Here is a 25940-nt window from a genome sequence, read left to right as displayed (position 1 = left end):
GGTCTCCTCTGAGGCAAGGAGACCTACCTGGGAAACCAAATTAAGATCGTAAAGACTGCTTGCAGAGAATATGTTGATTTCAAGTAATATTTCCATGTTACGTTAAAACATCATAAACTATTCTCTCACTAGGAATCATATAGAATTGTATGTTCCAGGATCATGGTACAGCCCCACAGCCATCTTCTTCCAGGGTCGAAGCTTACTTCCTAGGGCTAGTTGATTATTATCTTGTTCAAGCACCTCTCTCCCAGGGCAATGCTGGGATCACACCTGCAATTTTCCCTCTTGCTGTTGTTGATGATGAGTAGATTCAGTTGTGTCTGACTCTCCATGAGCCCATTTGGGGTTTTCTTGGCAGAGATACTGGATTGGTTTCCCATTTCCTTCTCCAGCTAATTTTATAGACAAGAAATGGAGGCAAAGTTAAGTGCCTTGTCCAGAATCACACAGCCAGTAAGTATGTAAAGTCAGAATTGAACTCAGGCCCTATTGACTCCAAGCCAGGAGCTCTAGTTTCCCTCTTAGTGATAACACTAAATGTGGTAATTTGCCATTTTATGTAACACTTCATCATTTACAAAGTGCTTTACAAAATTATCTCATTTGATCCTCAAGAAAACCCTGTAGAATACTCAGGGAAAGTATTATTAAACTCCTTTTACAGATGAGATACCTGAAATTCAAAGGCTAAGTTACTAACCAAGTTCATACATCTAGTTAAGAACCAGAGCCCAGATTCAAAACCAAATGCCTTTCCCACCATATCACAGCTTTCCCAAAGTCTTTTTCCAAGAACTATCCCAAAATGTTCCTTACCATATAATTCCACCATTTTATCTTATTCCTGTTAGCTTTCAGTTCCTGCCTTTTGTGATCACATCTTGGCACACTGGTTTAGGTTAATTTCAATCATAAAAGCTCTTCTTTTCTTTTTTTGACCTACTTTCCCATATAGACAGGATTCTTGTAAGCCTTTGACCTTTTCCTCCAGCAAGCAGATTAATTTGTCTCTGCTTTTCTCTGAGTCATCCTATTATACCACTGTTCTCTGTCAAAGCCACTCTAAAACACTGTGGTTAGGTAGGTAACTGGAACTGGTTGCCGTGGGAAACCGTGGTTCAGAAGCAAGCCGAATTGAGAGACAGATGTGAAGTGGTATTAAGAGAGCAACATGAAGTGGTATTAAGAAAGAGATGTGAATTAAGAGGTTTGAGTGCAGTTGTGACGTGAGGCAGAGGTAATGGACAGATACTGGAAAGGTTCTTTCCAGCTACATGACTGATCGATGACTACAGCTTGGTAAAGTTCACGCTCAGCCCAACTAATGCCATATGTGGGCTCTCTTTCTCCTACTGCCTTTAGTTTGATAGAGCCCTAGATCCTGGAAGGAATAGCAGTTTGCCGAGCAGAAGGAAGCAACAAAAACAAAGGAGGCACACACACCTAAATCGAGGACTAAGAATTCTACAACCCAGGTTCTCTGTCACCACCCAGCACGCTCTAGTCCAGAAACTACAGACAGCATTCTGGCAGAAATAATAGCACTGTCTTTATTATCAAAGACTGGCATGTTCAGAATAAAAACAAGAGATAAAGCAATCTGCTTTTTAAGATTCACACTTGGCTGTGATAGAAAAACAAAACATATGAATAAAACATTTTTTGAAAGATTCATAGTTGATAACAGGAAATTGACTGAATTTACACATTTATACAGAAAATGATATATGCAGTTATTTGGGTTGGGGGTTGGAGGTTTGTTGTCATTAAAGCTTATTTCAAAAAAACCCACAGCAAAACCAAAAAACACAACCTTCTCCAGAATGCTTCAACAATGGCTGCAATCCAGAGTGTATTCTCTTGTCTGATGTGGCTCGCAGGTGCCCCAGGCTTAGAGACAGCAGCTAGCCTGGAACCTCAGGCATAGAGAACACAGGGACTTCCCCTTCCCCTACCAGACCCCAGGATTCTAAAGAGAACCACAGAGTAGCCAGCCTCCTTTGGAGCTTCATTACTAGTAATGCCCAGCTTGCTCAGGGTTATGGAAAGGAGAGGGGGATTTTGAAAATTCCCTAGCATTCCAAAGGCCTTCCCACAGGGCTTTCATCTTTCCTAACACTGTCTGTCTCCCTGTTTCTAGGCTAAGCCTTCACACCCATCCCTTGCGGAACCACCAGAGTCGAGAGTCAAGACCTGCTCCATTCGTGATGATTTCCTTCCACTGGGTAAATTGATTAGAAAAGGGAAAGGCAGTAATTAGCTCCTGTCTGAATGAGCCTAAGGCACCAGGCAGGAATCAGGCACTGAACAAAACACCAGGGGAAGGTTTAGCAAGGGAAAAAAATGGAAAGGGTAATTAAATAGTGCTGTTTGTAGAGGGTTTATTCTCTTTTTTATTCCTCACAACAGCTTCAAGTAGTAAATAGCACCATCCCCTACTTAGAGGGGAAGAAGACAGAATACTGGAACACCAAACAATTTGCCCAGGGTCACAAGGCCAGATACAAAGCTGCTTCAGAGCTCAGGAACCTGCTCACAGAGGCGGAAAAAACAACATCCACCCAGTTGACTGTTTCATAGCTGAAGAGAAATGAGTTAGAAATGTTTCTTGATTTCTAAGAAGGTCTTATGAAACCCAGATATTGCAAAGCTTTTAGGGACTTCTAGGCAGTGGGAGCCCTCACTCGACACTGGCCTTGCTTCCTCGATGTTCCAGACATTTTCCTTCTGGGCTGAGAACCAAAGCCAGGCCAATAGCAGCTGTCTTCTCATTTGACCCCGGTTTATAGATAAAGAGGAAGGCCTATTGGCCCACAAGGCACCATGAGCCAGGGGCAAATGCACCCAAAGAGTGATATTCATGAAATTAATCTGCAACCCAGTACAAGGACAGAGGGCAGCCTCTGAGCTAGTGAAAGGTATGATAACTAACATCAGTAAGTAATAACATCAACACAGTATCATTTTGCCTTTAGGACCCAGCACTTTCTTAGGAGCCTGGATCTGCTCCATTGATTGCCTGAAGGAATGTAGCAAACATTCAGAAATATAAAAAAATGTCAACAGAATTGATCAGCAGAGCAAGATTTTAGCCTCAGGGAGAAAAAGAGGCAGGAATGAGAGAGGAATATATATCTGATTTTTAGCTTTATATTACTTATTCCATGTTTCAACAAGAGAAGCAGTAGCACAGGACTCAAGTAATCAGTCCTAGATGATGGAAGCCAACTGAACTTGGAAAAATAAATTTTAGCATTTATATTTAATCATAAATATATTTCCTACTAAAGTCTAGTGCCCAAGGCTGAGCAGCGCTGCTTCCAAAAATATTCATGTCTTATTCAAATCAAAAACCAATTTCATGCCGGGTGGACCGAAGGACAGATTTGATTTGGTCTTGAAATGAATCAAGCCTTTTCCAGCAGCTTTGCCTTGTTTTCATCAAGTATGAAAGGTGAGTGGATATCCTTATCCTTCAGGTATGCCTCCAGACCCTGCAAGAACAAAGGCAAAGAAATGTCTTTTTTCCCAACCGGAGATGTATCCCCCAATGTGATTTACTAATCTCAAGAATCTTCATAGAATGATTTCAGAAACACTTCATATAGTCCAAGGAAGACAGCAGGATTTGACAGGAAGCTACTTGAATTGGGCAGCGAATTTATTGGCACAGTGACTGACTTCAGATTGGATCCTACTGTCCTGTTTCCCTACTGCCACTTCATAGGCAGACCACATCCTCCCAGCTCTCCTGGTTAGGCTTGAAAGAGAAAGCCTTAAGGGAAAGGAAGAGCTTTCTGTTAAAAAAGGAGGCCCCCACAAGCCAAGTCCAATGTCACAGCATCATAGACTGTCACAGGTGGAAGGGACCTTTGGGATCATCTAGCCCAGCTTCCTCATATTACAAATGAAGAAACTGAGGCTCAGGGCGAGGAAGATACTTGCTTGAGGTGAATTATAGTAGTGACAGAATAGAGAATAAAACCCAGTAAGACACCAATGGCATCAATTTAAAGAACCTCAAGCAAAAGTTTACAAAGTCCTCTAACAATGTCTTTTTTTTTTTTTTGGTGGGCAATTGGGGTTAAGTGACTTGCCCAGGGTCACACAGCTAGTAAGTGTCAAGTGTCTGAGGCCGCATTTGAACTCAGGTACTCCTGAATCCAGGGCCAGTGCTTTATCCACTGCGCCACCTAGCTGCCCCAACAAAGTCTTCTTTTGACATCCTTCCAAGCATTGCAAGGCTGTGTGTTTGTGTTTAGGGCAAAGGTCAGAAACCAAACTCAAGGGGCAGCTAGGTGGCACAGTGGATAAAGCACCGGCCTTGGATTCAGGAGTATCTGAGTTCAAATCTGGCTTCAGACACTTGACATTTACTAGCTGTGTGACCCTGGGCAAGTCACTTAACCCCCATTGCCCCGCAAAAAAAAAAAAAAAAAGAAACCAAACTCAAGATTATCTCTTAGAGAAACCAAGACACCATGTGGTTCAGGAAACTGAGAAAAAAAATTCTTGTTCAAAGGAAGTGGAAGGGAGGTCACATTTCATATAGCATAAAATATTAGGGGTCCTTTCACTATTCAATGACAAAAATAAATCTAGGGCTTGGCACAGGCTTTGTTCAGATCCCATAATCAGCCTATACCCCGTGCAGACTGAATCTCTCTGTCATCACTAAATCCTTCCCACCATGTCCTGAGAAGGTCCTCAGGAACTCTATTTAGTGTCCACGTTTTAGGTTGGTAAATGGATGCAGTTGAGAGTACATTCTGCCCAAGGTCAGTTAAAAGCACCATTTGGTTCTTACACCTGCAACATTCATACTAGTTTCCAGGGTCTCCAGCCCCCAGCCCTATAAGGCCCTGAAACTGAGAAAAAGGCTCTCACCTCCCCAAAATAGGACACTAGTGGCGAAATCTCACAAAGAACAGGAGGGTTTTCAGTTCCCAGAGTACTGTAAAAGAAAAACCTGTGTTAGCACCTGCTTAGTATACAGCTCCTCCTTAGCAGGACTGTCATTCCTTGAGAGGGGTCTCAGACTTCTCTGGAGGCTTGGATTACATGGGCTGACATGACCTACAGCAGTTTTTCTTCAACACCATAAGCCCAAACTCTCCTTCCCCCAACAGAAAAGTCCTTGCCTTGGGCTGTAAAATATTTATATTATAAAAGGCTTCAAAAGCCTGGCTTTGGGGACATTCAGATTTCAGCAGTTTGCGTCAATGAGGAGTGGAAAAAGACATCTAATTTCCTTTCCCTTCCTGGTTCAGAAAAACAAAACGACCCATGCCATCTTTGGAATATCATCACTCAGTTCGTGTTTCAGAGTTTATTAATATATGGATGAGGGCTTCTAAGGGACTGTCTCTTGCTGGTATTCTGAGCAGATCTCACAGGCTCATTAGACAGTCTAAAAGCTGTTCATCTGTGACGGGGAGAGATCTTCATAATCATCCTTAGAAGGACCCTCCTAAGCCTAGAGCCGAGCAGGAATTCCCCTCTACCGGTCCCCTGACAAGTGATTAGAAAGCTTCTACTTAAACACCTCCACTGACTTAGAACTCACTACCTCCCAAGGTAGCTGGCTCATTTCCCTCCAGCATGACTTATTATTAGGAAGCATTTCCTTACTTAGAGCCTAAATCTGCTTCTATAAAACTTTCAACCCACTTCTCCCAGTTCAGTCGAGTAGAACAAGTCTAACCTCTCTTCCACAAATACCAGATGGCACCGTTCAGATCCCACACATCCAACCCAGTCCTCCCACCTCCATGGATTGCTAAAGCGGTACTGAGAACCAACTGGGAGCAAAGGTCTTGCTGTTCCTGGCCCCCTAGACACAAGGGTGGTTCTATGGAGGCACTTGTCAAGAGACCATAGACAACAGTGGGCTAAAGGGGGCCGACCCCTTTCTCCTCAGCCCCAGCTTTCTACATTGGCAAGGGGAGGGAGGCGAACATGATATCATACTGGGACAAGAATTATTTAGGATAAGTAGAGGAGAAATAGTGGCTTAGTAGTTGTCTAGGAAGAAAGGGGAACGTTGGGGTAACAGTTGACTAAAATGAATAACAACTGCTTAGGAAGTGGGGAGACACACTGGGGAAAGTACATTAGGGCAACTGCTGCCTAGGTTTCCCAGTCTCTATTTTTTCCCTGTTGCAAGTCATCCTTCACATGGCTGCCAACAAAATCTTCCTAAAGGATAGGTCTGATCACATTATATCCCTGCTCAACAGCCTTCCGTGATTCCCTATGGCCTCCAGAATAAGTCACAAACTCCCTGACCGGACATTTAAGGCCCCTGATGCTCTGAGTCTAAGATACCTTTCATACCAACCCCGCTCATATACTCCATGTTTCAGGTGAATTGTACTACTAGCTGCTTCCAAAACTTGTTTTACCATCCCCCTTCTTCAAGTATAACTGGCTATCTTCCATAGCTTCAAGCCAACCAACCAACCTCCCTCCTGATTTCTCTTTAAATTAGAAGCTATTATCCCTGTGTGTGTGTGTGTGTGTGTGTGTGTGTGTGTGTGTGTGTGTATGCCATGGTCTCCCTTGGCAGTGTGGTGAAGCCCATAGACTCCTGAGAATAATGCTTTTAAATGAACAAAACAAAATGAGTCAGGTTACAAAGGAGACTAATTATACTGAAAGAGAGGTAATTTTCCACTTCCAAGTTCATGGACTCCCTGAAATCTATCCACACACCCCAGGTTTAGAAGTCCTGCTTTAACTCCTTCTCCACCTTTCCAGGTTCAGTTCAGATGCCACTTCCTCCATAAATCATGTCCTGATTCTGTCCCCAGATGAAAGTTGTATTTTCCTCCTCAAAATGTTATTAGAACATTTTGTCTAAATGTCACATTCTACCTTACATTCTATCTGTGTGAACTCAAAATGCTATTTTCTGCCTCTTAGAGCTCACGCAGTCCCTTATGCCTGAAACACACTCCCTCCTCAACTCCCCCTTGCTAAATCATTTTATTGATTCCGGTTTGACTGAGGTACCACCCGCTCTGCTTAGATTTCCCATTCTGCCAGCTGTTAGGGCTCTCTCAACTCAATGAGAGGTGAAGTGAGCGCTTCAGTTGAATTGAATTGGATTCAGCAAACATTTATGAAGCTCTGCCTGCCCAAGGAACTCTGCTAGAGCCTAAGAATATAAAGATGAAAACAAAACAGTCTCTGTTCTGCCCTCCAGGAATGTCCTATGAGTAGTCAAGTTTGGCTGGAACATAAAGTATGTGAAAGGGAGAAATGTGAAATGAGGCTGGAAAAGTCGGCCTCAAATGCCAGGCTGGGGAGGAGTGCTTTACCCTGGGGATGAGAGATATCTGTGGAAATGTTTTTGAAGAGAGGAAGGTTATTTGGTATCTGGGTGGAGGACAGACTGAAGAGGGAAGAGATGAGAAGTTAGGGAGGCCCATTAGGAGACTATTATAGGCCAGGTGAGAGCTGAGAGAGTAATGGCCCTATGAATAGAGAGGACAGATGTGGGAGCAAGAATAGAATGAATAGAATTGAGCCCCTGATTAGGTAAGGAATGGGGAAAGAGAAGGAAGGATGACATCATGGTTATGAACCTGGATGACTTGAATTGTAGTGCCATTAAAAAAAGACGTTTGGGGCAGCTAGGTGGTGCAGTGGATAAAGCACCACCCCTGGATTCAGGAGTACCTGAGTTCAAATCTGGCCTCAGACACTTGATACTAGCTGTGTGACCCTGGGCAAGTCACTTAACCCCAATTGCCCAGCAAAAAGAAAAAGAAAAAGAAAAAAAGAAGTTTGGACCAGGGGGAGACTTAACAAGGGCAAGGGAGGGAAGGGAAATAATGGGTTCCATTGTTCACATGCTGCCTTTGAGATGTGGATGGGACATCCAGGTTTGATATGTCCAGCAAGTTTGAAGTCATGGGGAAAAGTTCAGGATGGGCATCTTTGTGCTGTCAGAAATGATGAGGGACAGCTAGGTGTCACAGTGCATACAGTGGGGCAGCTAGGTGGCGCAGTGGATAGAGCACCGGCCCTGGATTCAGGAGGACCTGAGTTCAAATCTGGCCTCAGACACTTTACACACTTACTAGCTGTGTGACTCTGGGCAAGTCACTTAACCCCAATTGCCTCACCAAAAACAAACAAACAAACACAGTGCATACAGTACTGGCCCTGGAGTCAGGAGGGCATGAGTTCAAATCTGACCTTAGACACATCACCTACCAGTTGTGTGACCCTTGTAAAGTCACTTAACCCTGATTGCCTTGCCAAAAAAAAAAAGAGAGAGAGAAAGAAAGAAAAAAAAAGAAAGAAAGAAATGATGAGCAGGTTGATTTTAGAAAAAACATGGAAAGACTTGCATGAAATAATGAAGGGTGAAATGAACAGAACTAAGGGAACATTGCATACAGTAATAGCAATATCATTCAAAGAATAATTGTGAATAACTGAGCTATTCTGAGTATTATAAATATTCACATCAACTACAAAGGACCTACGAAGGAAGATGCTATCCAGCTCCAGAGTATGTTGTTGTTCTGTCATGTCTGACTCCTCACGACTCCTTTTGGGGTTTCCTTGGCAAAGCTACTGGAGGGGTTTGCCATTTCCTTCTCCAGCTCATTTTACAGATGAGGAAACTGAGGCAAATAGGGTTAAGCGACTTGATCAGGGTCACACAGCTAGTGTGTCAGTGTCTACCCACTGTACCACCAAGCTGCCCCCAAACAAAGAACTGATAAATGCAAGTATTCATAGTATGGTTTTACTTTAAATGTAACCAAAACATGAACACAATTTTTAAAAAAATAGGCATCTTTGATTTGGGAATCATCTGGGCAGGGTTCATCGTTAAGCCCCCATGGAAGCAAATGAGATCAAGAGAGCGCATAGAGAGAAAAGAGAAGGGGCGGGTACAGGGAAGAGTCTTGGGGGACCTTCATGGTTAATGGACTGAAGATGATGACCCAGAAAAGACAAGCAGGAAAAACTAGACAACTATGTGCACTCTCTCTTTTGTGCCCTTCACTCCTTACCCTGGATCATGCTCTTGTGAGCACATGGAGTATCCCCCACCCCTTTCCTAGATTGCTTTGTTTTTTTCTTCCTATTCCAAGTATCTAACACAGGCCTTTGCACATAATAGACCCTTACTCCATGTTTGCTGGACTGGATAGGCTGGAGGGAATAAGTAGGGGGAGCACTGGAGTGCTGGCAGCCTAGAAGTGGGGCACACTGGGGTGAGGGAGTGGGGGAAAAGAAACCCCAACCTTTGGGAGAGGGCTGTTCATCAGATGCTCACCTGGGCTGCTCTGGGATCCTGACTCCATTTTCATCCACGAAGTGGGCACCAGCCCGCACAGCCCAACGGTAGTGCTGAGCCAGGAGGGCCTGCCGGGCAGTGGTGGGGCAGTCTTTGTTTGCTGTATCTGAGTTTTTTAGGGGAGAGAATTCCTCCTCCCTCAGGACTTCAAATGCAACAAAGTTTCTAGTGGCAAAAGAGATGGGATCAAATGAAGCCCCTGTCATGTGTGTGGGAGTACTAGGGGAAATGGGGGGAGGGGTGGGAAGAGACAGGGATTGGAAGGATACTGTGGCCAGACTCTGATTTCAAATGGGTTCAACCTTACTACAACGGGTCTGTTGTGGTTTTATAATTCTACACTTCTCTCTCCAAAAATAATAAAGAAAAAAATCATCAGGTGTGTAAACTCTGTGGTAAGAAAGGAGAAAGGGGTAGCAGAGGGTCACTTGAAACATCTGCACCTTCTTCTATTTATGACTCTGATGGGCAGTGCTACTTTATACTCACTGGCTCTCACATCATCTTCTCCCTAACAATAGCTGCATACTCGTAGGGTTTGAAGTTACTGATTTATCATGATCTCCCTTCCACTCTTAATGTTCCAGGGCCCTCTGTCCCCTAGTGCCTCTGGAGAAATGTGAAGCATTTCTACACTGACTCCTTAATGAGAAGATTAGGTGTGGTAGGCTTGCCTTATCTCAGCCTGGACCCCTCTGGGAACCTGCTCCCTGGGGACATGGACCATATGTTTTAGAGTGGGAAGCTTAGAGCTCATCTAGTCTAACTTGCTCATCTTACAAATAAAGGAAACTGAGGCCCAGAGAAGTTACTGTCTATACTCATATAGGTATCAAGTGGCAGAGCTGAAATTTGAACTCGGGTCCTCTGACTTCAAATCCAAGGCTCTTTGCACTGCATCTTGAGCCTCCACCCTTTCCTTCCTATCCCAATACTAAACACACAATGATCCCAAATTTCCTAGTGTTCTGGGAAGTACCATGCCATGGAAACTTTAACCCAAGCAAGGGAGAGGCAGTCAGGGAGTGGGTGGGCTGAGAGGGGAATGATTGATTTCTGCCACTAACTTGGAGAACTGGAACACATCAAACACGAACTTCTCCATCTTTATACCATTCGGTTTGAGCGGCTTGACAAGATTTCCATCCTCATCCACAAACGGGACCTTCTTAATGGCAACATGTGACTTCAGCAAAGGCTCAAATTCCCTGTAGGGGGCAGAGGACAAAGGGGAAGACATAAACCTCATTTCATTCTAGAGTCATCCTCAATAGGGTACCACAGGCTAGGGAGGAGCCTGGAAAAGAAGCCTCCAAAAATCTCACCAGGAACTCTTGGCCTTCCCATGAGCTGAGCAGATACGGTAGACAAGAGGCCCAATAGGCAGGGCCAACACTCACATCAGCAGGGAAAAATGAACATAAATCTGAGGACCCATTGTATGAAGCGCCAGGAGGCTCATTCTGAAGGGCTTAAATGGAAGGAAGCTTGGATCTAATACCACTGACCACAGATACTGAGAAGAGAAAGACCTGGGAAAGGTTTCTCCAGTTTGCCAGTAGGCAGAGAGCTGGTGCATTTTCCAGGCTACTCATATCCATGCAGCTCAGTGTGAGACACGGCATCTACTTACAGTCAAATAGACAAAGAAAATCCCTCTTGAGGCTTCCCTGAATCTGGCCACCCTGTTCCAAAGATGGCTTCCTTCATGAAGGAGAAAGAGGAGGAGGAGGAGGACAGGGACCTTCCTATTCTCTCTAGTGCCCCTCTAGCATCTTCCTTAAGACTCCAGGAAAAATTACCCTTGTAGCTGAATATTAGGGGTGGCTGGGGGAAGGAGGGGGAGGGAAGGAACTGAAGGGCACCAGCACCCAAATCCCCTCCCCGACCATTATTCCAGCCAGAAAGGTGAAATTGTCCTGGACTGCATAGTTTTACCCCATCACTTTACTCTTCCATGCCAGTCTATTTATTCTGGAGAATGTCAGGGAAAAGATAAAGAGGAAAATCCAAGAAGCTCAAGGGAATGTCTCCCAGATATTTAATAGGCATTACTGTGTGCAGAGTATTGTTTTAGGTCATAGGGAGATAAAAATGTTACATAAGAATTGGGTCATATACATAACCTAGTAAAGAGATAAGATAACGGGGGTATTATGTACATAAGTACTATTTTTTAAAATTTAATTTAATTTTTAATTTATGGAACAAAACAAACATTGTCATAACAGTATGATAAAAAAGGAGACTGCACATGAAACTACAAATCTACTATGTACAACTTGCTATTCTTTTAAAACATATAATGAAGTTACCATGTCAATTTCTTTTTTCCCTTCCCCACTCCATACACTAGAGATGGCTACCATTAGACAGAAATAGGTATATGTATGTAAAATTATTCTATACATACTTCTATTTATCAGTTCTTTCTCTGGATGCAGATAGTGTCTTTCTTCATATGTCCTATATCGTTCATTTGGGTATTTATAATAGTTAAAATGACTTATTCGCTCAAATTCATTCTTTTTAATTTTTAAATTTTTTTTTTAGTGAGGCAATTGGGGTTAAGTGACTTGCCCAGGGTCACACAGCTAGTAAGTGTTAAGTGTCTGAGGCTGGATTTGAACTCAGGTACTCCCGACTCCAAGGCCAGGGCTCTATCCACTGCGCCACCTAGCTGCCCCCAAATTCATTCTTAATATAATATTGCTGTTACTGTATACAGTGTTCTTTTGGTTCTGTTTGTTTCCATCTTCATTATTTTGTTCAAGTCTTTCCATGTTTTTCTAAGATCATTAAGCTTATCATTTCTTATAGCATAGTAGTATTCCATCACAGTCATTATACCTCAACTAGTTCAGTCACTCCCCAGTTGATGGTCATTCCTGCAATTTCCAGTTCTTTGCCACCACAAAGATAGCATAAAGAGAGCTGCTATAAACATTTTTTTTAAGTGAGGCAATTGGGGTTAAGTGACTTGCCTAGGGTCACACAACTAGTAAGTGTTAAGTGTTTGAGGCCAGATTTGAACTCAGGTACTCCTGACTTCAGGGCCGGTGCTCTATCCACTGCGCCACCTAGCTGCCCCTTGCTATAAACATTTTAGAACAGGTAAGTGTTCTTTTCCGTTTTCCCTAATCATCCTTGGAAATAGTCCTTGTAGTGGTATTGCTGGGTCAAGGGGTATAGGCAGTTTAATAACTCTTTGGGCATAATTCCAGATTATTCTCCAAAATGGTTGGATCATAAATACTATTTTAAGTCAATTACATAATTTTTCAAAACACAACTAAGGGCTATGGGGGAGCTTAAGGAAATGATAAGCACCAATGGAGTGGGAAAGTATGAAAGTATTTATGGAAGGGGAACGAAGTTGAGTTGCTGGGAGGCACCCATTATAGATGGCAGAAAAGGAGTTGAGAATCTGAGAGTCAAAAGGATGCTGTCCATAAGGGGCACTGGAATAAACTCAGAAAAGGAAAAAACTAGGAAGTTCACTGAAGGTGAATTTACTATAGATGAATTTTTAAAACAGGCTGGTTAATATTAATTCCTAGGAACTACAATGGGTTTTTGTTGTTGTTGTTGGTTTAAGCTGAAGGATTCATTCCCAATATGAGAAAGAAGTTATGGTTCAGGTTAGATAAAGGTCTGGACAAAGGCCTGGCAGAGAACTGGGAAATGGGACACTAAGGCAAACCTCCTTGAAAAGGCCTTCTATATTCCATATATTCTATATATTCTAAAGTGGATGCCTCCACTTCCTTCTGTCTCATTCTCTTAACTCTATAATCTAGTTCCCAAGCTCTTCATTCAGCCTGGTTCTCTCTGATGTTAACTGATGATTTCTTTTTTTTTTTGGTAAGGCAACTGGGGTTAAGTGACTTGCCCAGGGTCACACAGCTAGTAAGTGTGTAAAGTATCTGAGGCCGGATTTGAACTCAGGCCTTCCTGAATCCAGGGCCGGTGCTCTATCCACTGCACCACCTAGCTGCCCCAACTGATGATTTCTTAATTGACAAATCCAATGGTCTTTTCTCAATCCTAGACCTCTCTGCAGTCTTTGACACTGTTGATCACTCTTGGGACTTCTTCCTTTTAGGACATTCTTTTCTGTGGGTTTTCATGACACTGCTCTCTCCTTCTCCTTATGGGTATCCTATAGATAGCTATACTAGGATATCTAACCACTCCTTCTCAGTCTTCTTTCCAAATCTTAATTCAAGTCACACCCAATAATGGTGGGTTTTGTCCTCCATCAATGGTACTCTACATAGTGATTTCACCAGCTCCCATGAATTCCATGATCACATCTTCCATGACAATTCTCAAATCTTTTTGTCCAGCCCTACCTTCTCTGCTGATTTCTAGTCCAGCATCTCCAACTGCCTACTGGACCTTTCAAACTAGATTTCTCATAGATACCCTAAACTCGACATATCCAAAACTGAACTCATTATCTTTCCTCCTAACCCCTCTCCTCTTCCTAACTTTTCTATAATGATTCAATGTACCACTATCCTGGTCACCAGGACCAGGACAGCCTAGGTGTCATCCTCCACTCTTCACTCTCCCTCACCCCTCCTATTTAATCTGTTGCAAAGACCAATCATTTCTTCCTTCAAAACATCATCACTGTATACTTCCTTCTCCTCTCTGACACTACTACCATCCTGATACAGGCCCTCACTACCTCATAGTTAGCCTATTGCACTAGCCTGATGCTTGGTCTGCCTGCCACAAGTCTCTCCCCAATCTATCCTCCATTCAGCTGTCAAAATGTTCCTAAAGCACATGTCTGACCATGTCATATAAAATGTAATGACTGGCCCCCTCCCCACCTCATCCCCATTCCTGGCAATAAACTCCAGTGACTCCCTTCACCTCCAAGATTAAATATAAAATCTTTGATTGTCATTCATAGACCTTCAAAGACTGTCCCCCTCCCCATCCCATCCTTACAACTTTCCAATCTTTTTTTTTGGGGGGGGGATTAAGTGACTTGCCCAGGGTCACACAGCTAGTAAGTGTTAAGTGTCTGAGGCCAGATTTGAACTCAGGTCCTCCTGAATCCAGGGCCAGTGCTCTATCCACTATGCCACCTAGCTGTCCCCCTTTCCAATCTTCTTACAACCTCTCACATGTTGCAATCCAGTGACATTGGTCCCCTTGCTGTTCCTTGCAGAAGACATTACATCTCCAGCCTGCAGGCATTTTCTCTGGCTGTTCCCCATGCCTAGAACGCTCTTCTTCCTCATCTCTGCCTCCTGGCTTCCCTGGCTTTCTTCAAGTTTCTACAGCAAGGCTTCCCTAATCCTCCTTAATCATAGTACCTTGCCTCTATTGATTATTTTCAGTTTGTCCTGACATCTTGTTTGTACATGGTTACTTGTACATTTTCTCCATTAGACTCTGAACTCCTTAAAAATAGAGACTGTCTTTTGCCTTTTTTTTTGGATCTATAGTGCTTAACACAGTACCTGACACACAGTAGGCACTTAATAAATGTTTATGTTTATTGACTTATTGGGCATTCCATACCCTGTAACCCACAGAATCCAATAAAGACAGTTAGCCATTTTGACAAAGACACTGTCCACATAGAGAGTCCTAGAGGCCCAAGTCAGTGACTACTAGCTTGAGGTAGGAAAGCTCACCTCGTAACAGTCTGGAGGAAGTTCCGGGTGAAGAAGTGGTTGCAGATGTTGCCTGCATTGAAGACCAGATTGCCGCTTTCATCTCGACGCTGCACTGTCTCTACTTCCACCTCACTGTACTCTACCACCTGGTAAATGCCATCCACCTGGCACACCACACCCACAGGCTCTGTGGGGTAGGCCTTCTCTACTACCTACAGACAAATTATAGAGAAAAAGGCATGGGCTTCAGGAAGTGAGTTATCCCTGGAGACCAGTGGACAATGGAATTCCCTACTCTGTATCCCTATCGCACCCACAAGCTGATCCTCAGAGGCATTCAGATACTGGTCATGGTCCCCTCCTAGATGCTAAGATATTTTTTTCTTTTGCAGAGCAATGAGGGTTAAATGACTTGCCCAGGGTCACATAGCTAGTAAGTGTCAAGTGTCTGAGGTTGAATTTGAACTCAGGTCCTCCTGAATCCAAGGCTGGTGTTTTACCCACTGTGCCACCTAGCTGCCCCAATGCTAAGATATTTTAAGGAACTAGAGTACAATGAAGGAAATAACCCTGGACTTAAGAGCAAGATGATTTGGGTTCAAATCCTCCATCTGCCCAACTCTGTGTCACCTTAGGAAAGTTCATGTTAATGTCTCTGGGTTGAAATGAGGGGGTTGGAATAGAAGACCTCTTAGGTTTCTTTCAGCAGCAAACCTGTGATCCCATAAGAATAGCCCAGGAACCAGAATTAGAGTCCAGGTTAGATAAAGATCTGCCAGTGGCTTGGGGTGAGTATCTAGGCAGGGAAAAGAGAGCATGCTGACCTTGGCCCCACAGTCTGCACCCTTCAGCACACAAAAGCCAATGAAGAGAGGGTCAGCCATCTTAACAAGGATATTATCCACACAATACACATGGACATACTCTACTCCACGGCGCTCCATGTCTTCCAAAATCCTATTGTCCACAAGGGCTCGGTACAGACCACCATTGCCATCTGAATATAAAAGAAGAAAAGAGGGAAGAAGAGGCTCAGCAAGAAAGGTGTCCTCGCCTTCACTCAGGCTAAAAATAACAGGAATGAGCATGAATAACCCTAAGCTAAGCCTAAAGCCCCCACAGGGAGTGCCACTCTGGGGTTATCCTCCCACCAGAAAGTAAAAGCATCAAGTTAACATCACTGCTACCGACCTCCAACTTCAAAGGGTCTCCTGAGCTCGAACCCAAAGACTAACCATCAGCAGTGTCCACTGGGATTGACTGTAGGCCCAGGTGATTACATTGCCTCACTGCAATCCTCATCCTAACCTTGGAAGACACTTAAATACCCCCACTGGACAAATGATGAAACCAAAGACCAGAGAAATTTAATGACTCGTTCATGGTTACACAAGTTATTAGCAGGATGGAATCTTACATAGCACTTTGTTCTTTACCTCGCAGATTCATTTATTGTTTGATATTCTATATTATACTATTTATGTCTAATTCACTCCTATTAGACTAAAAACTCCATGATGGCAAGGACTCTGTCCTTCAAAACTTTGTTTCTTCCCTCGTACAAAACACAGTGAAGTCAACACACTAAACACTTTTTAAAAAATACTGAATGAGGGGCAGCTAGGTGGCGCAGTGGATAGAGCACCAGCCCTGGAGTCAGGAGTACCTGAGTTCAAATCTGGCCTCAGACACTTAACACTTACTAGCTGTGTGACCCTGGGCAAGTCACTTAACCCCAACTGCCTCACTAAAAAAACAAAAACAAAAACAAACAATAAAAAATACTGAATGAACAAATAAACCAGAACCCAGGTCTCCTGATTCCTAACTCAAATCTCTATCCATGTCTCTTTTCCTAATCTTCTTTGAACCACCAAGTACCCAGAAGGCAGGTCCAGGCAGTATACCTGGGGCCATTGCAACCTTGTCCTTCCTCTCCAGGATGGCCTGGCCATTGAAGCTCACAGCTGGTAACATCCTCTGCTCAAACATGATCACATTGTCTGGGTCCAATTGGAAGAAGTTGTTTTCCTTGAAAAATTCAACTGTTGGCTTCAGAGTGAACTCACTGGTCATGATGTACCTAGAGGAATAAGGAAGGAGGTTGAGTGGGATAAATGGGTCATATCCCAAACACTAGGAAAAATGGAAAAGGAAAGAACTATTCACTTGAAGCTAAAAACAGGCACCAGTCAAAGGATGGATGGATATATTGGGGCTAGTGATAAGCAGTGGATCTCAGCAAAGGCATATTGACCTGAATACTATAGATGCAAAAAAGAAAAATTTCCAGTCCCTTTAGAGTGAGGAAACTTCATTCCCAGGGATAATAGTCATCTCTGTGCATCCCAAGAAGAGGGGATACTCCAGGAGGGAGAGGAGAGAAAGGGGAAGAGGAAGAAAGGGGGCGGGGGACCTAGATTGGCAAAGAACAGGGAAACCCACCAGGGAACAGAGCAGCGCGTATTATGTCTGCGGCCAGCCAGCTGCTCCACTCGGCAGATGCGCTCAGCCTGGAGTTCATACAGTGTCTTCCCACTAGGTAAGCCCACCCGGTACATGCCTTTAGGGTAGGTCACTCCTAGGCGAGTGCCTTGGCCCCCAGCAAGTAACAGGACAGCCACCTTGTTCTGAGCAATCTGGTGGAAACCTGTGGGGAAAGAAGAGTTAGGAACCATGAACCTTGAACTATACTTTCCATTCAAGGCCACATGCATGTGCATAGCAGGATGTCCGCCATAGATCATCATTCCTATGTTTTGTATGACTTCACGTATATAATTGTATCATATTGCTTGATTTCTCAGTGGGTGGGAGAGAGGCTTGGAGGGAGAGAATTTGGAACTCAAAAGAAAAATTTAATGAATTTCGAAAATAAATTTTTTTTAGAAGATCATCATTCCTTAGGAGACTGGAACTCTCTTTACACACTTCAAGGTGAGAACGGGCATTGAATAAATGATTCTAATAGTGGGAACCCAGAAGTTCCCATTTAGCTACTCTCCCTCTGCCAGCACCCGCCACATAGTTGTTTGTTTGTTCTTTGTTCTCGAAGAGGACCAATGACATCACAAGGTGATGTTTTGACTTGCTCATGAATTGGATTTAAGGGAGGCGGAACTGCACAAAGTCATCAGGCTCACTCTGTCTTCCAGAGTCATCGACGTCCAGTGGCAAGACAAAAGTCATAAAATGACTGGATGACCATGGCATCTTCAATGTCTGACCAAATGCTAAGCTCCACAGCACCCGCTTCAGCCACCTTCATGGTTTTCTTTCAAAGGAAGTGGTTGGGAGGTGAAGAAAATAAGTGCTCGTTTTTTGTTTTGTATTGTTTTGCTTTAAAAGAAAAATAAATAATCAAAATGAAGGCACTGGACTAGATGATACTTAAGGTTCCTTCCAATTAATTGTAAATCTGTCATTCCCTGATCCTGTTTGTACTCTGGATGTAGGAGTAGGAATCTCTAGTATCCAAGGGGGCAGCACTAAGCATAGCATGACTACTCAATACCGGGCTTAGAGGACCTGAGGAGAGCAAGAGCCTGGTCTTGACAAATATCCATCCTAACCCTTCATTTTGTCAGGATGAGCTAATATACAAGAATTGATCTTGGTTTCAGTATAATCCCAACAAGAAGAATTAAAATCAATTAAGAACCTGGGACCCTCGGCCCTGCCTCTTCTCCGAAGAAGCGCCCATCCACTGTCACCAAGAGCCAGTACTGTCCATGTGCAGAGTAAAATCTCAGGGAGTCAGACCAATATTCACCATCAACTGGCAGTGTCTAGGTTGAAGTTTCCTTATGCGCAATGTGCCAAGTGTTTCATAAGCTCATCAGCTGTAGAAATAAGAATGCTTTTCTTTTAAGTTAAACATTCTGCTTTTGAGAACATAACTATATCATACAACTAATGACCTAATTGTAAATGAAATGTGTCTATTCATTCCTCCCCTAGGATCTGACTGTTGCTTCAGCAAGGAAGAGAGACCCTGAGTTGCCAAGATTATGCCCAGGGAGCACAAGCTCAGACAGGTCCTGCCAACTATGACAGACTTTTAGAGTAGGGGTGGATGTGGGTTATGATGAATGTTCTTAGCCAGGGGGAAGCATTTCTATGATCCCATGTCAAGAAAATTTATGGGATACCTTAGAGCAGTGGTGTCAAACTAAAATAGAAACAGGTCCCTGCCAGGTGCATATTAACTTTAAAAACCACAAATTCACATTATCTATGTTGAATTATTTTTCAAAGTTATTTTGTTAAACATTTCCCAATTACATTTTTGTTGTTTTTTAATCACAAAAGTATTTTATTATTTTCCAGTTACATGTAAAGATAGTTTTCAACATTTGTTTTCGTAAGATTTTTAGTTACAACATTTTTTCCCTCTCTCCCTTCCCTCCCCCCTCCTCAAGACAGAAAGCTATCTGATATAGGTTATATGTTTTGCAAGCAAAACATATTCCTGCATTAGCCATGTTGTGAAAGAAGAATCATCCCCCAATTTTTAAACATTTTTATTTAAAGTTTTGAGTTCCAAATTCTATCCCTCTCTCCCTGCCCCCTCTTCCTGAGACAGTAAGTGATCAGATATAGGTCATACATGTGTCCCAATTACATTTTAATCTGATTCCTGCCACACTCAGGCACTTTGATATCTGGAAACCAAGAGTTTTGACATCTCTACCCTCGAGTACAGATCCTCCACATTTCAGATTTACACTGATCCTTTCAAGCTGTCTCTCTCAAGCCTAGTGGCACAATCCTTGCCAGACAACAACAGTATTTGCCCCAATTCCCTTTGGAGAGAAACTCTTTCCTCTGCCCATTCCCCACCCCCCCAACACTGACAGAGAGGCCAGCCCAGGGCCTAGGAATATGATGATACTTGGCAAAGGAAGGGGAAGGGGAGCTCCAGAGCCCAGAAATCCTATTCTGAAACTCTCTGCTTCTGTTTTCAAAGAAAGCAATGAGGGAACTAAAGGAAAGCTATGCCATTATTACTGTGCCTATTCATCTCTTAGTTTTGTAATAAGATTTTAAAGTATTTTCACATTATCTCGTTTGATCCTTACCACAGTGGGTAAGGCAGACATTATTGTTCTCATGGGACAGATGAGGAAAGTGAGTGAAACTCAGTAAGGTGAAATTATTTTTATCAGGTCACAGAAACAAAAAATGGCAGAATTAGGAATAAAACCTGGAGCTAATGTCTCCTTGTTCAGCATTCTTGTGCTGGTACTGACTCTCTGAGGAGTCTGGTTCTTCCTCCTTTTCCTTGAAGGAGGGGCCACAGGCCCGGGATGACCCCAGGATGGGTCAAGCTCTAAAGAAGAGAGAGAATGGAATGGAATGGAAAATTCTGTTCAGCCTGGTAGAGAGGAAAGTGCACTGGATGATTTGCTTTACAAGGTTTCAAAGTATATTATAAAGTAGCAATCATAAAAAAACTGTCTGGCACAGGAATAAAAAAATAGAAAGCTACCTCAGCAGAACAAAGAATCCGGAAATAAAACCTAGTGTACATAGGAGATTAGTGTTTGATAAGGCTAAAACTAAAAAAAAAAAACAAGCAAAACAAAAAACTGTAGGGAATAGACCAGCTATTCATATCAAAATGTTGGAAAATTGATGAAAGCATGGTGAAAAATGAGTTTAGAGCCACATCTCCTATGCCATAAACTACAAGGAGCTCCAACTGGTTCAACACTCTATAAAAAATGCAAGGAATGAATTAATATTTTTATGTCAGTAGTGTAGGGAAGAAAAATATTTATCAAGCACATTGTGTTGAAGGTGAATTGATTTAATTATGCAAAAATCAAATGAATTTGCATGTTGCAAGCAAGATATTTTAAAAGGAGAAATGGATTGGGGGAAAAATCTTTACAGTAAATATGTCTGATAAAAATCTGATCTCTAGCATCTATAAGGAACTAGCATAACTATATCAAAGTAAGAACTTGTCAAAGGACATTAGTTTTCTTTTTTTGTTGTTGTTGGGGTTTTTTGCAGGGCAATGAGGGTTAAGTGACTTGCCCAGTGTCACACACCTAGTAAGTGTCAAGTATCTGAGGCTGGATTTGAACTCGGGACCTCCTGAATCCAGGGCCAGTGTTTTATCCACTATGCCACCTAGTTGCCTCCAGGACATTAATTTTCAAAACAGGAAATGCAAATTGTCAAAAGCCATTTAAGACACCACCTTGCATCCATCAAATTGTTAACAATAGATTAAAAGAATAAAATGGAATAGCCATAGGAAAATAGACACTGTTGGGATATAAACTGGAGCAAGCTTTTTGGAGAGTAAACTCCAAATTAAGAGTTAGCTTTGACCAGGTGGCCCCACTGCAGGATGGTTAATAACATCCTACGGATGTTATTAAAAGAGGGGAAAAAAAGACCCAGCTCTACAAAAATTGTCCCTTGTAATATCCATTTGAAATAGCAAAACACCGGAAACAATGTACTTGTTCAGAGATTGAGGAATGATTGAGTAAATTGTGGAATATTAGGAGCATACATTTAGGATGCTAGATTTAGAGCCAGAAGGGACCTGAGAGGGCATCTAGCATTTTTTTTTTTTGCCATAAAAATGACAAATAGGAAAAATACAAAGCTAGAAGAATGACACATGAAGTGATTCAACCTGAGGAAAACAGAATTAGAACCTAAACAGACACCATGACTATATTTTAAAAATATAGTCATCCAGAAACAGTAAGTACAGAACAGAATGAGAGAACATAGGACAAATAAATTGCTACCATCTTCTTAAAGCGTATACAAAATGTTACATGAGTCTTGATGCAATTTTAAGCTATTAAAGCTTTAAACTGAAATAAGACTTTTAAGACACGGTATATGTGTTATATAATTACATATTCTATGTGCTACATATTATACAATAACATATAATGTACACAGATATTTTAATTATATTTTTATTTATTATATAAATAGTTCTGATTATATTTGGGGTCTAATTCCATATTTTATTTGTATTTGTTGACCTAGGTTTAAATCCTGCCTCTGACATTTCTTACCTAGGAGATCTTGGGCAAATCACTTAACCTCTTGGTGCCTCAACTTCCTCATCTGTAAAAAGGAGGGGGTTGGGCTAAATGACTTATGAGGTTCCTTCCACCTCTAAATTAAGAGAATATTAAGTTTATAATAGTTTGGGTTTTTTGGCTGGGCAATGAGTGTTAAGTGACTTGCCCAGGGTCACACAGCTAGCAAGGGTCAAGTGTCTGAGGCCGGATTTGAACTCAGGTCCTCCTGAATCCAGGGCCAGTGTTTTATCCACTGTGCCACCTAGCTGCCCCCAATAATAGTTTTTAATAAATTTTTTAAACCATTGGATTTAGGAGTCCAAACAGTTGAATCCCAATCTGGCTTAGGTACTTATTAGTCATGTGACCCCTTTCATAAGTCATTTCAATCAGTTAGCATGCATTTATTAAGTACCTACTATGTGCCATGTACTATGCTAGTTACTGTGGAATGGGAAAGCGAAGACAAAAATTAAATGGTCCCTACCCTTAAGGAGCTTACATTCTATCAAAACAAAACAAACAAACAAACAAAACCCTCTAATCTGTATGCCTGTCAAAAGGATATGACATAATTATATATGTGTGTATGTGTGTGTGTTTACATATGCACACACACAAATAAATTAAATGAATGGACAAATGAATATAAATGAGTGAATGAATGAAGAATGAATGAATGAATGTAGGGGCATTTCAAGGAGTGGGAGAGGTGCTAGCAGCTGGAGGGGTCAGGACAAGCTTCAAGTAGGAAGCCATGCTTGAGCTGAGCTTTGAAGGAAAGTAGAGCTCTAGCTTCCCTTCTGCAGGTCTGTTTCCACATCTATAAAATATATATATATATATATGTATATATATATATATATATATATAAAATTTACCAGCTTTGAACTCAGTTGTTTAGTTAGGTCCAACTCTTTGTGACACCATTCAGGGTTTCTTTTTTCTTTTTTTTCCCCCCTCCATTCTAGGTTTCTTAGCAAAGATACTAGAGTGGTTTGCCATTTCCTTTTCCAGCTCATTTTACAGATGAGGAAACTAAGGCAAACAGGAAGTGACTTCCCCAGGATCACACAGCTACTAAGTGTCTGAGGCTAGATTTGAACTCAGGAAGATGTCTTTCTGACTCCAGGTAATCTATTCACTGCTCCACTTAGCTGCCCCAGCTTTGGCCTTACTGCCTGCCTATCTCTGCCCTGTGACTCTTCAGCAAAATCCAGGAGATCTGAATGAAATTCAATGAAATTTTAATGAAATCACAGATGGGATAGAAATAAGGAAAATGGAATTGTTCATCAAACCCTGATCACTAGAACTACAACCCTTAAAGTCTAGGTATCTCAGTGCTATGTGCTGGACTTGGAACTTGGGAAGAAGACCTGAGTTGAAAGTATTCCTGACTCTGGTGAAAATCTGTGAATCCACTGCGTGCCTCAGTTTCCTCATCTGTAAAATGGGAATAATAATAGCACTAACCTCATAGGGTTGTTGAGAGGCTTGAATGAAATATCTGTAAAGCACTAACTGCTTGTTTATTGTGGTTGTTGTTATTCATCTAAAGGCCTCTTGGAAACTCAGTGATAATGCAACCATCCTATTTCATTCACCTAGCAAGACAACAAAGGATCATAAAATTATAGTTATAATGGTTCTCAGAGGTCATATAATCTAATGCTTATTTTACTGATGAACTTGGGTTCAGAGAAGTGTTTTGCCCACAGTCACAGAACTAGTCATCTGCAGAGCCAAAGTTCAAACTAAGGTCTTCTGATTCTCAATTCAGGGCTCCTTCCGGTATACCACAATGTGCAAGACTCATGGTACCAATTACTGGAGAAGCTTCTATACAGGATGGGAAAAATCGAGGCAGCAAGATGGCACAGTAGATAGATTAGAGGCAGAAAGATTTGACTTCAAATGTGGCCTGTAACACTTACTAGATGAGTGACCCTGGTCAAGTCACTTAACCTCTGGTCAGTTTCCTCATCAGTAAGAGGGAGATAATGATAGCATCTATTTCCTAGTGTTGCTGTGAGGACCAAATGAGGTAATAACTGTAAAGTGCTTAGCACAGTGTCTGGGCACATGGTAAGTCATGATAAGTACTATATAAATGTTAAAAAAAATAATGTAGAAATATGTTTTGCATGACTTCATATGCATGACGGCTAATGTATTTCTTGCCTTCTCAATAGGTGGAGAAGGGGTTAGAGGGAGAGAATGAATTTGAAACTGAAAATAAAAATCTTAAATTTAAAGGATTGGAGAAATCTCTAGATAATAGATCTATAGTAGATCATTATGAAATGAGGTGGGGGGCAGCATGGAAAAGGTTTAATATTGCCCAAAGGGCAATCAAACTGTGAATACCCTTTGATCCAGCAATACCACTACTGGGTCTGTATCCCAAAGATATATAAAAGGGGCGGCTAGATGGCACAGTGGATAAAGCACCAGCCCTGGATTCAGAAGTACCTGAGTTCAAATCCAGCCTCAGACACTTGACACTTACTGGCTGTGTGACCCTGGGCAAGTCACTTAACCCTCATTGCCCTACAAAACAAAAAAACAAAAACAACAACAAAAAAGTGAATCTTGAAAACTATCTTTACATGTAATTGGAAAAAAATACTATTTACAAATATGTGTATGTATGTGTATATGTACATACATACACATACATACCCCCTAATCTTTGAGTTGATTAGAAGAGGGTAACCATCTTTGTCTCACAATCAGGACCCCAACACAACAATGAGGGAGTGTTTCTGATGGATTGAAGTTTTCCTGTGACCTACAGGACAAGCAAAGGCCACTAAGTTTGGCCTTCTGGGTCTGGTACCCTACCCACTATTGAACTTTGTAAGGAACAGAAATTTATACCAAATAATAGAGCATGCCGATAATGGTGCAGGGATATGACTCACTCATTATTCCAAGTCAGTTCAGAGTAATTAACCACCCACTGGTTCAATGATTCTGCCAATCAATCAACCAGCATCACCCATGCAGATTTCTAGAACACAAGAAGTCATCCGTGTTCAGAGAAGAGCAAACCCACAGCAGGGGAGTGAGAAAAAACGACAGTGTCAAATTTGTTTCTAAATCTCTCTATAGTTCCAATCAGAGATGTTTTCCTCTTAAAATGCTTTTGATTAGAAATATTAAAAGCGGTTTCAATGTAAGAGCTCAAAGATACAACCATAGAACAGAGATTACAATTTCAAACCTTGGTGCAGTCAGGGCTCTACCACTAACTCTGTGTGACTGGATTGTCCAGGGAATTCAGGTTCCTGCTTTGTAAATGAGCGGCCTGGATGGAAAACATGATTGATCTCTTCCACATCTTAAATTCCTTTTTCCAGCATTCTACATTTTAGGGCCAAAGTGCAGCAATACTGATATTCTGTGACTCTATGTCCATCGGATGACAGGATTTAGAGTTCGGAGGAATTTTAGAGAACATCTCATTCAGGGGTTCCCAATCAAATGTATGGCCAGTGCTATGCTGGTAAATATTTAACAATTCCCACCCCTCCCAAATATATTCAGGATATACTTTCGAATTTAATCTATATTATAAACATTGTCTACATCACTTTCTGAAGTCTAGACAATCAATAAAACAATAAATCAAGCCCTGATTTGTAGTCTTTGTTGATTTCCAAGGTATAAATGCTCACACTGAAAATTTAACCATCTGTTCTAGCCAGCTGGCTCCAGTACAATCCTGGTACCCATACCTCTTGGGGGGAACATGATTGTCAAGGAGTGAGTATGAGGACTATTTGACAAATAACTATATTATCCTACTGATATAATCTCTATTTTTTTTTCTTATGAACAGATGCACAACAAACTCAATACTTTATTTCCTTTCATATTGGCTAAAAGCCAAGAGATACAGGT

General features: G+C 42.0%; 1 protein-coding gene across 1 annotated transcript in view; it reads right to left on the bottom strand.

Annotated features, from left to right (window-relative positions):
* Window positions 1–1572: 1572 nt before the first annotated feature.
* UAP1L1 (UDP-N-acetylglucosamine pyrophosphorylase 1 like 1) overlaps window positions 1573–25940 on the bottom strand; it is a 39458-nt gene continuing 15090 nt past the window's right edge. Inside the window, exons 2-9 of the mRNA XM_043985830.1 lie at window positions 17413–17617; window positions 16875–17050; window positions 15792–15964; window positions 14986–15179; window positions 10393–10533; window positions 9305–9490; window positions 4891–4957; window positions 1573–3497 (exon numbers count right to left, since the gene is read on the bottom strand). Coding sequence (XP_043841765.1) covers window positions 3411–3497; window positions 4891–4957; window positions 9305–9490; window positions 10393–10533; window positions 14986–15179; window positions 15792–15964; window positions 16875–17050; window positions 17413–17617 — 1229 coding nt within the window. The 3' untranslated portion in view covers window positions 1573–3410. The remainder of the gene's footprint in view (window positions 3498–4890; window positions 4958–9304; window positions 9491–10392; window positions 10534–14985; window positions 15180–15791; window positions 15965–16874; window positions 17051–17412; window positions 17618–25940) is intronic.

Source organism: Dromiciops gliroides, chromosome 2 (genome assembly GCF_019393635.1).
Source record: "Dromiciops gliroides isolate mDroGli1 chromosome 2, mDroGli1.pri, whole genome shotgun sequence".
Classification (NCBI taxonomy): domain Eukaryota; kingdom Metazoa; phylum Chordata; class Mammalia; order Microbiotheria; family Microbiotheriidae; genus Dromiciops; species Dromiciops gliroides.
The sequence above is the reverse complement of the archived record's forward strand: the minus strand, read 5'-3'. Positions and strand labels throughout refer to the sequence as shown.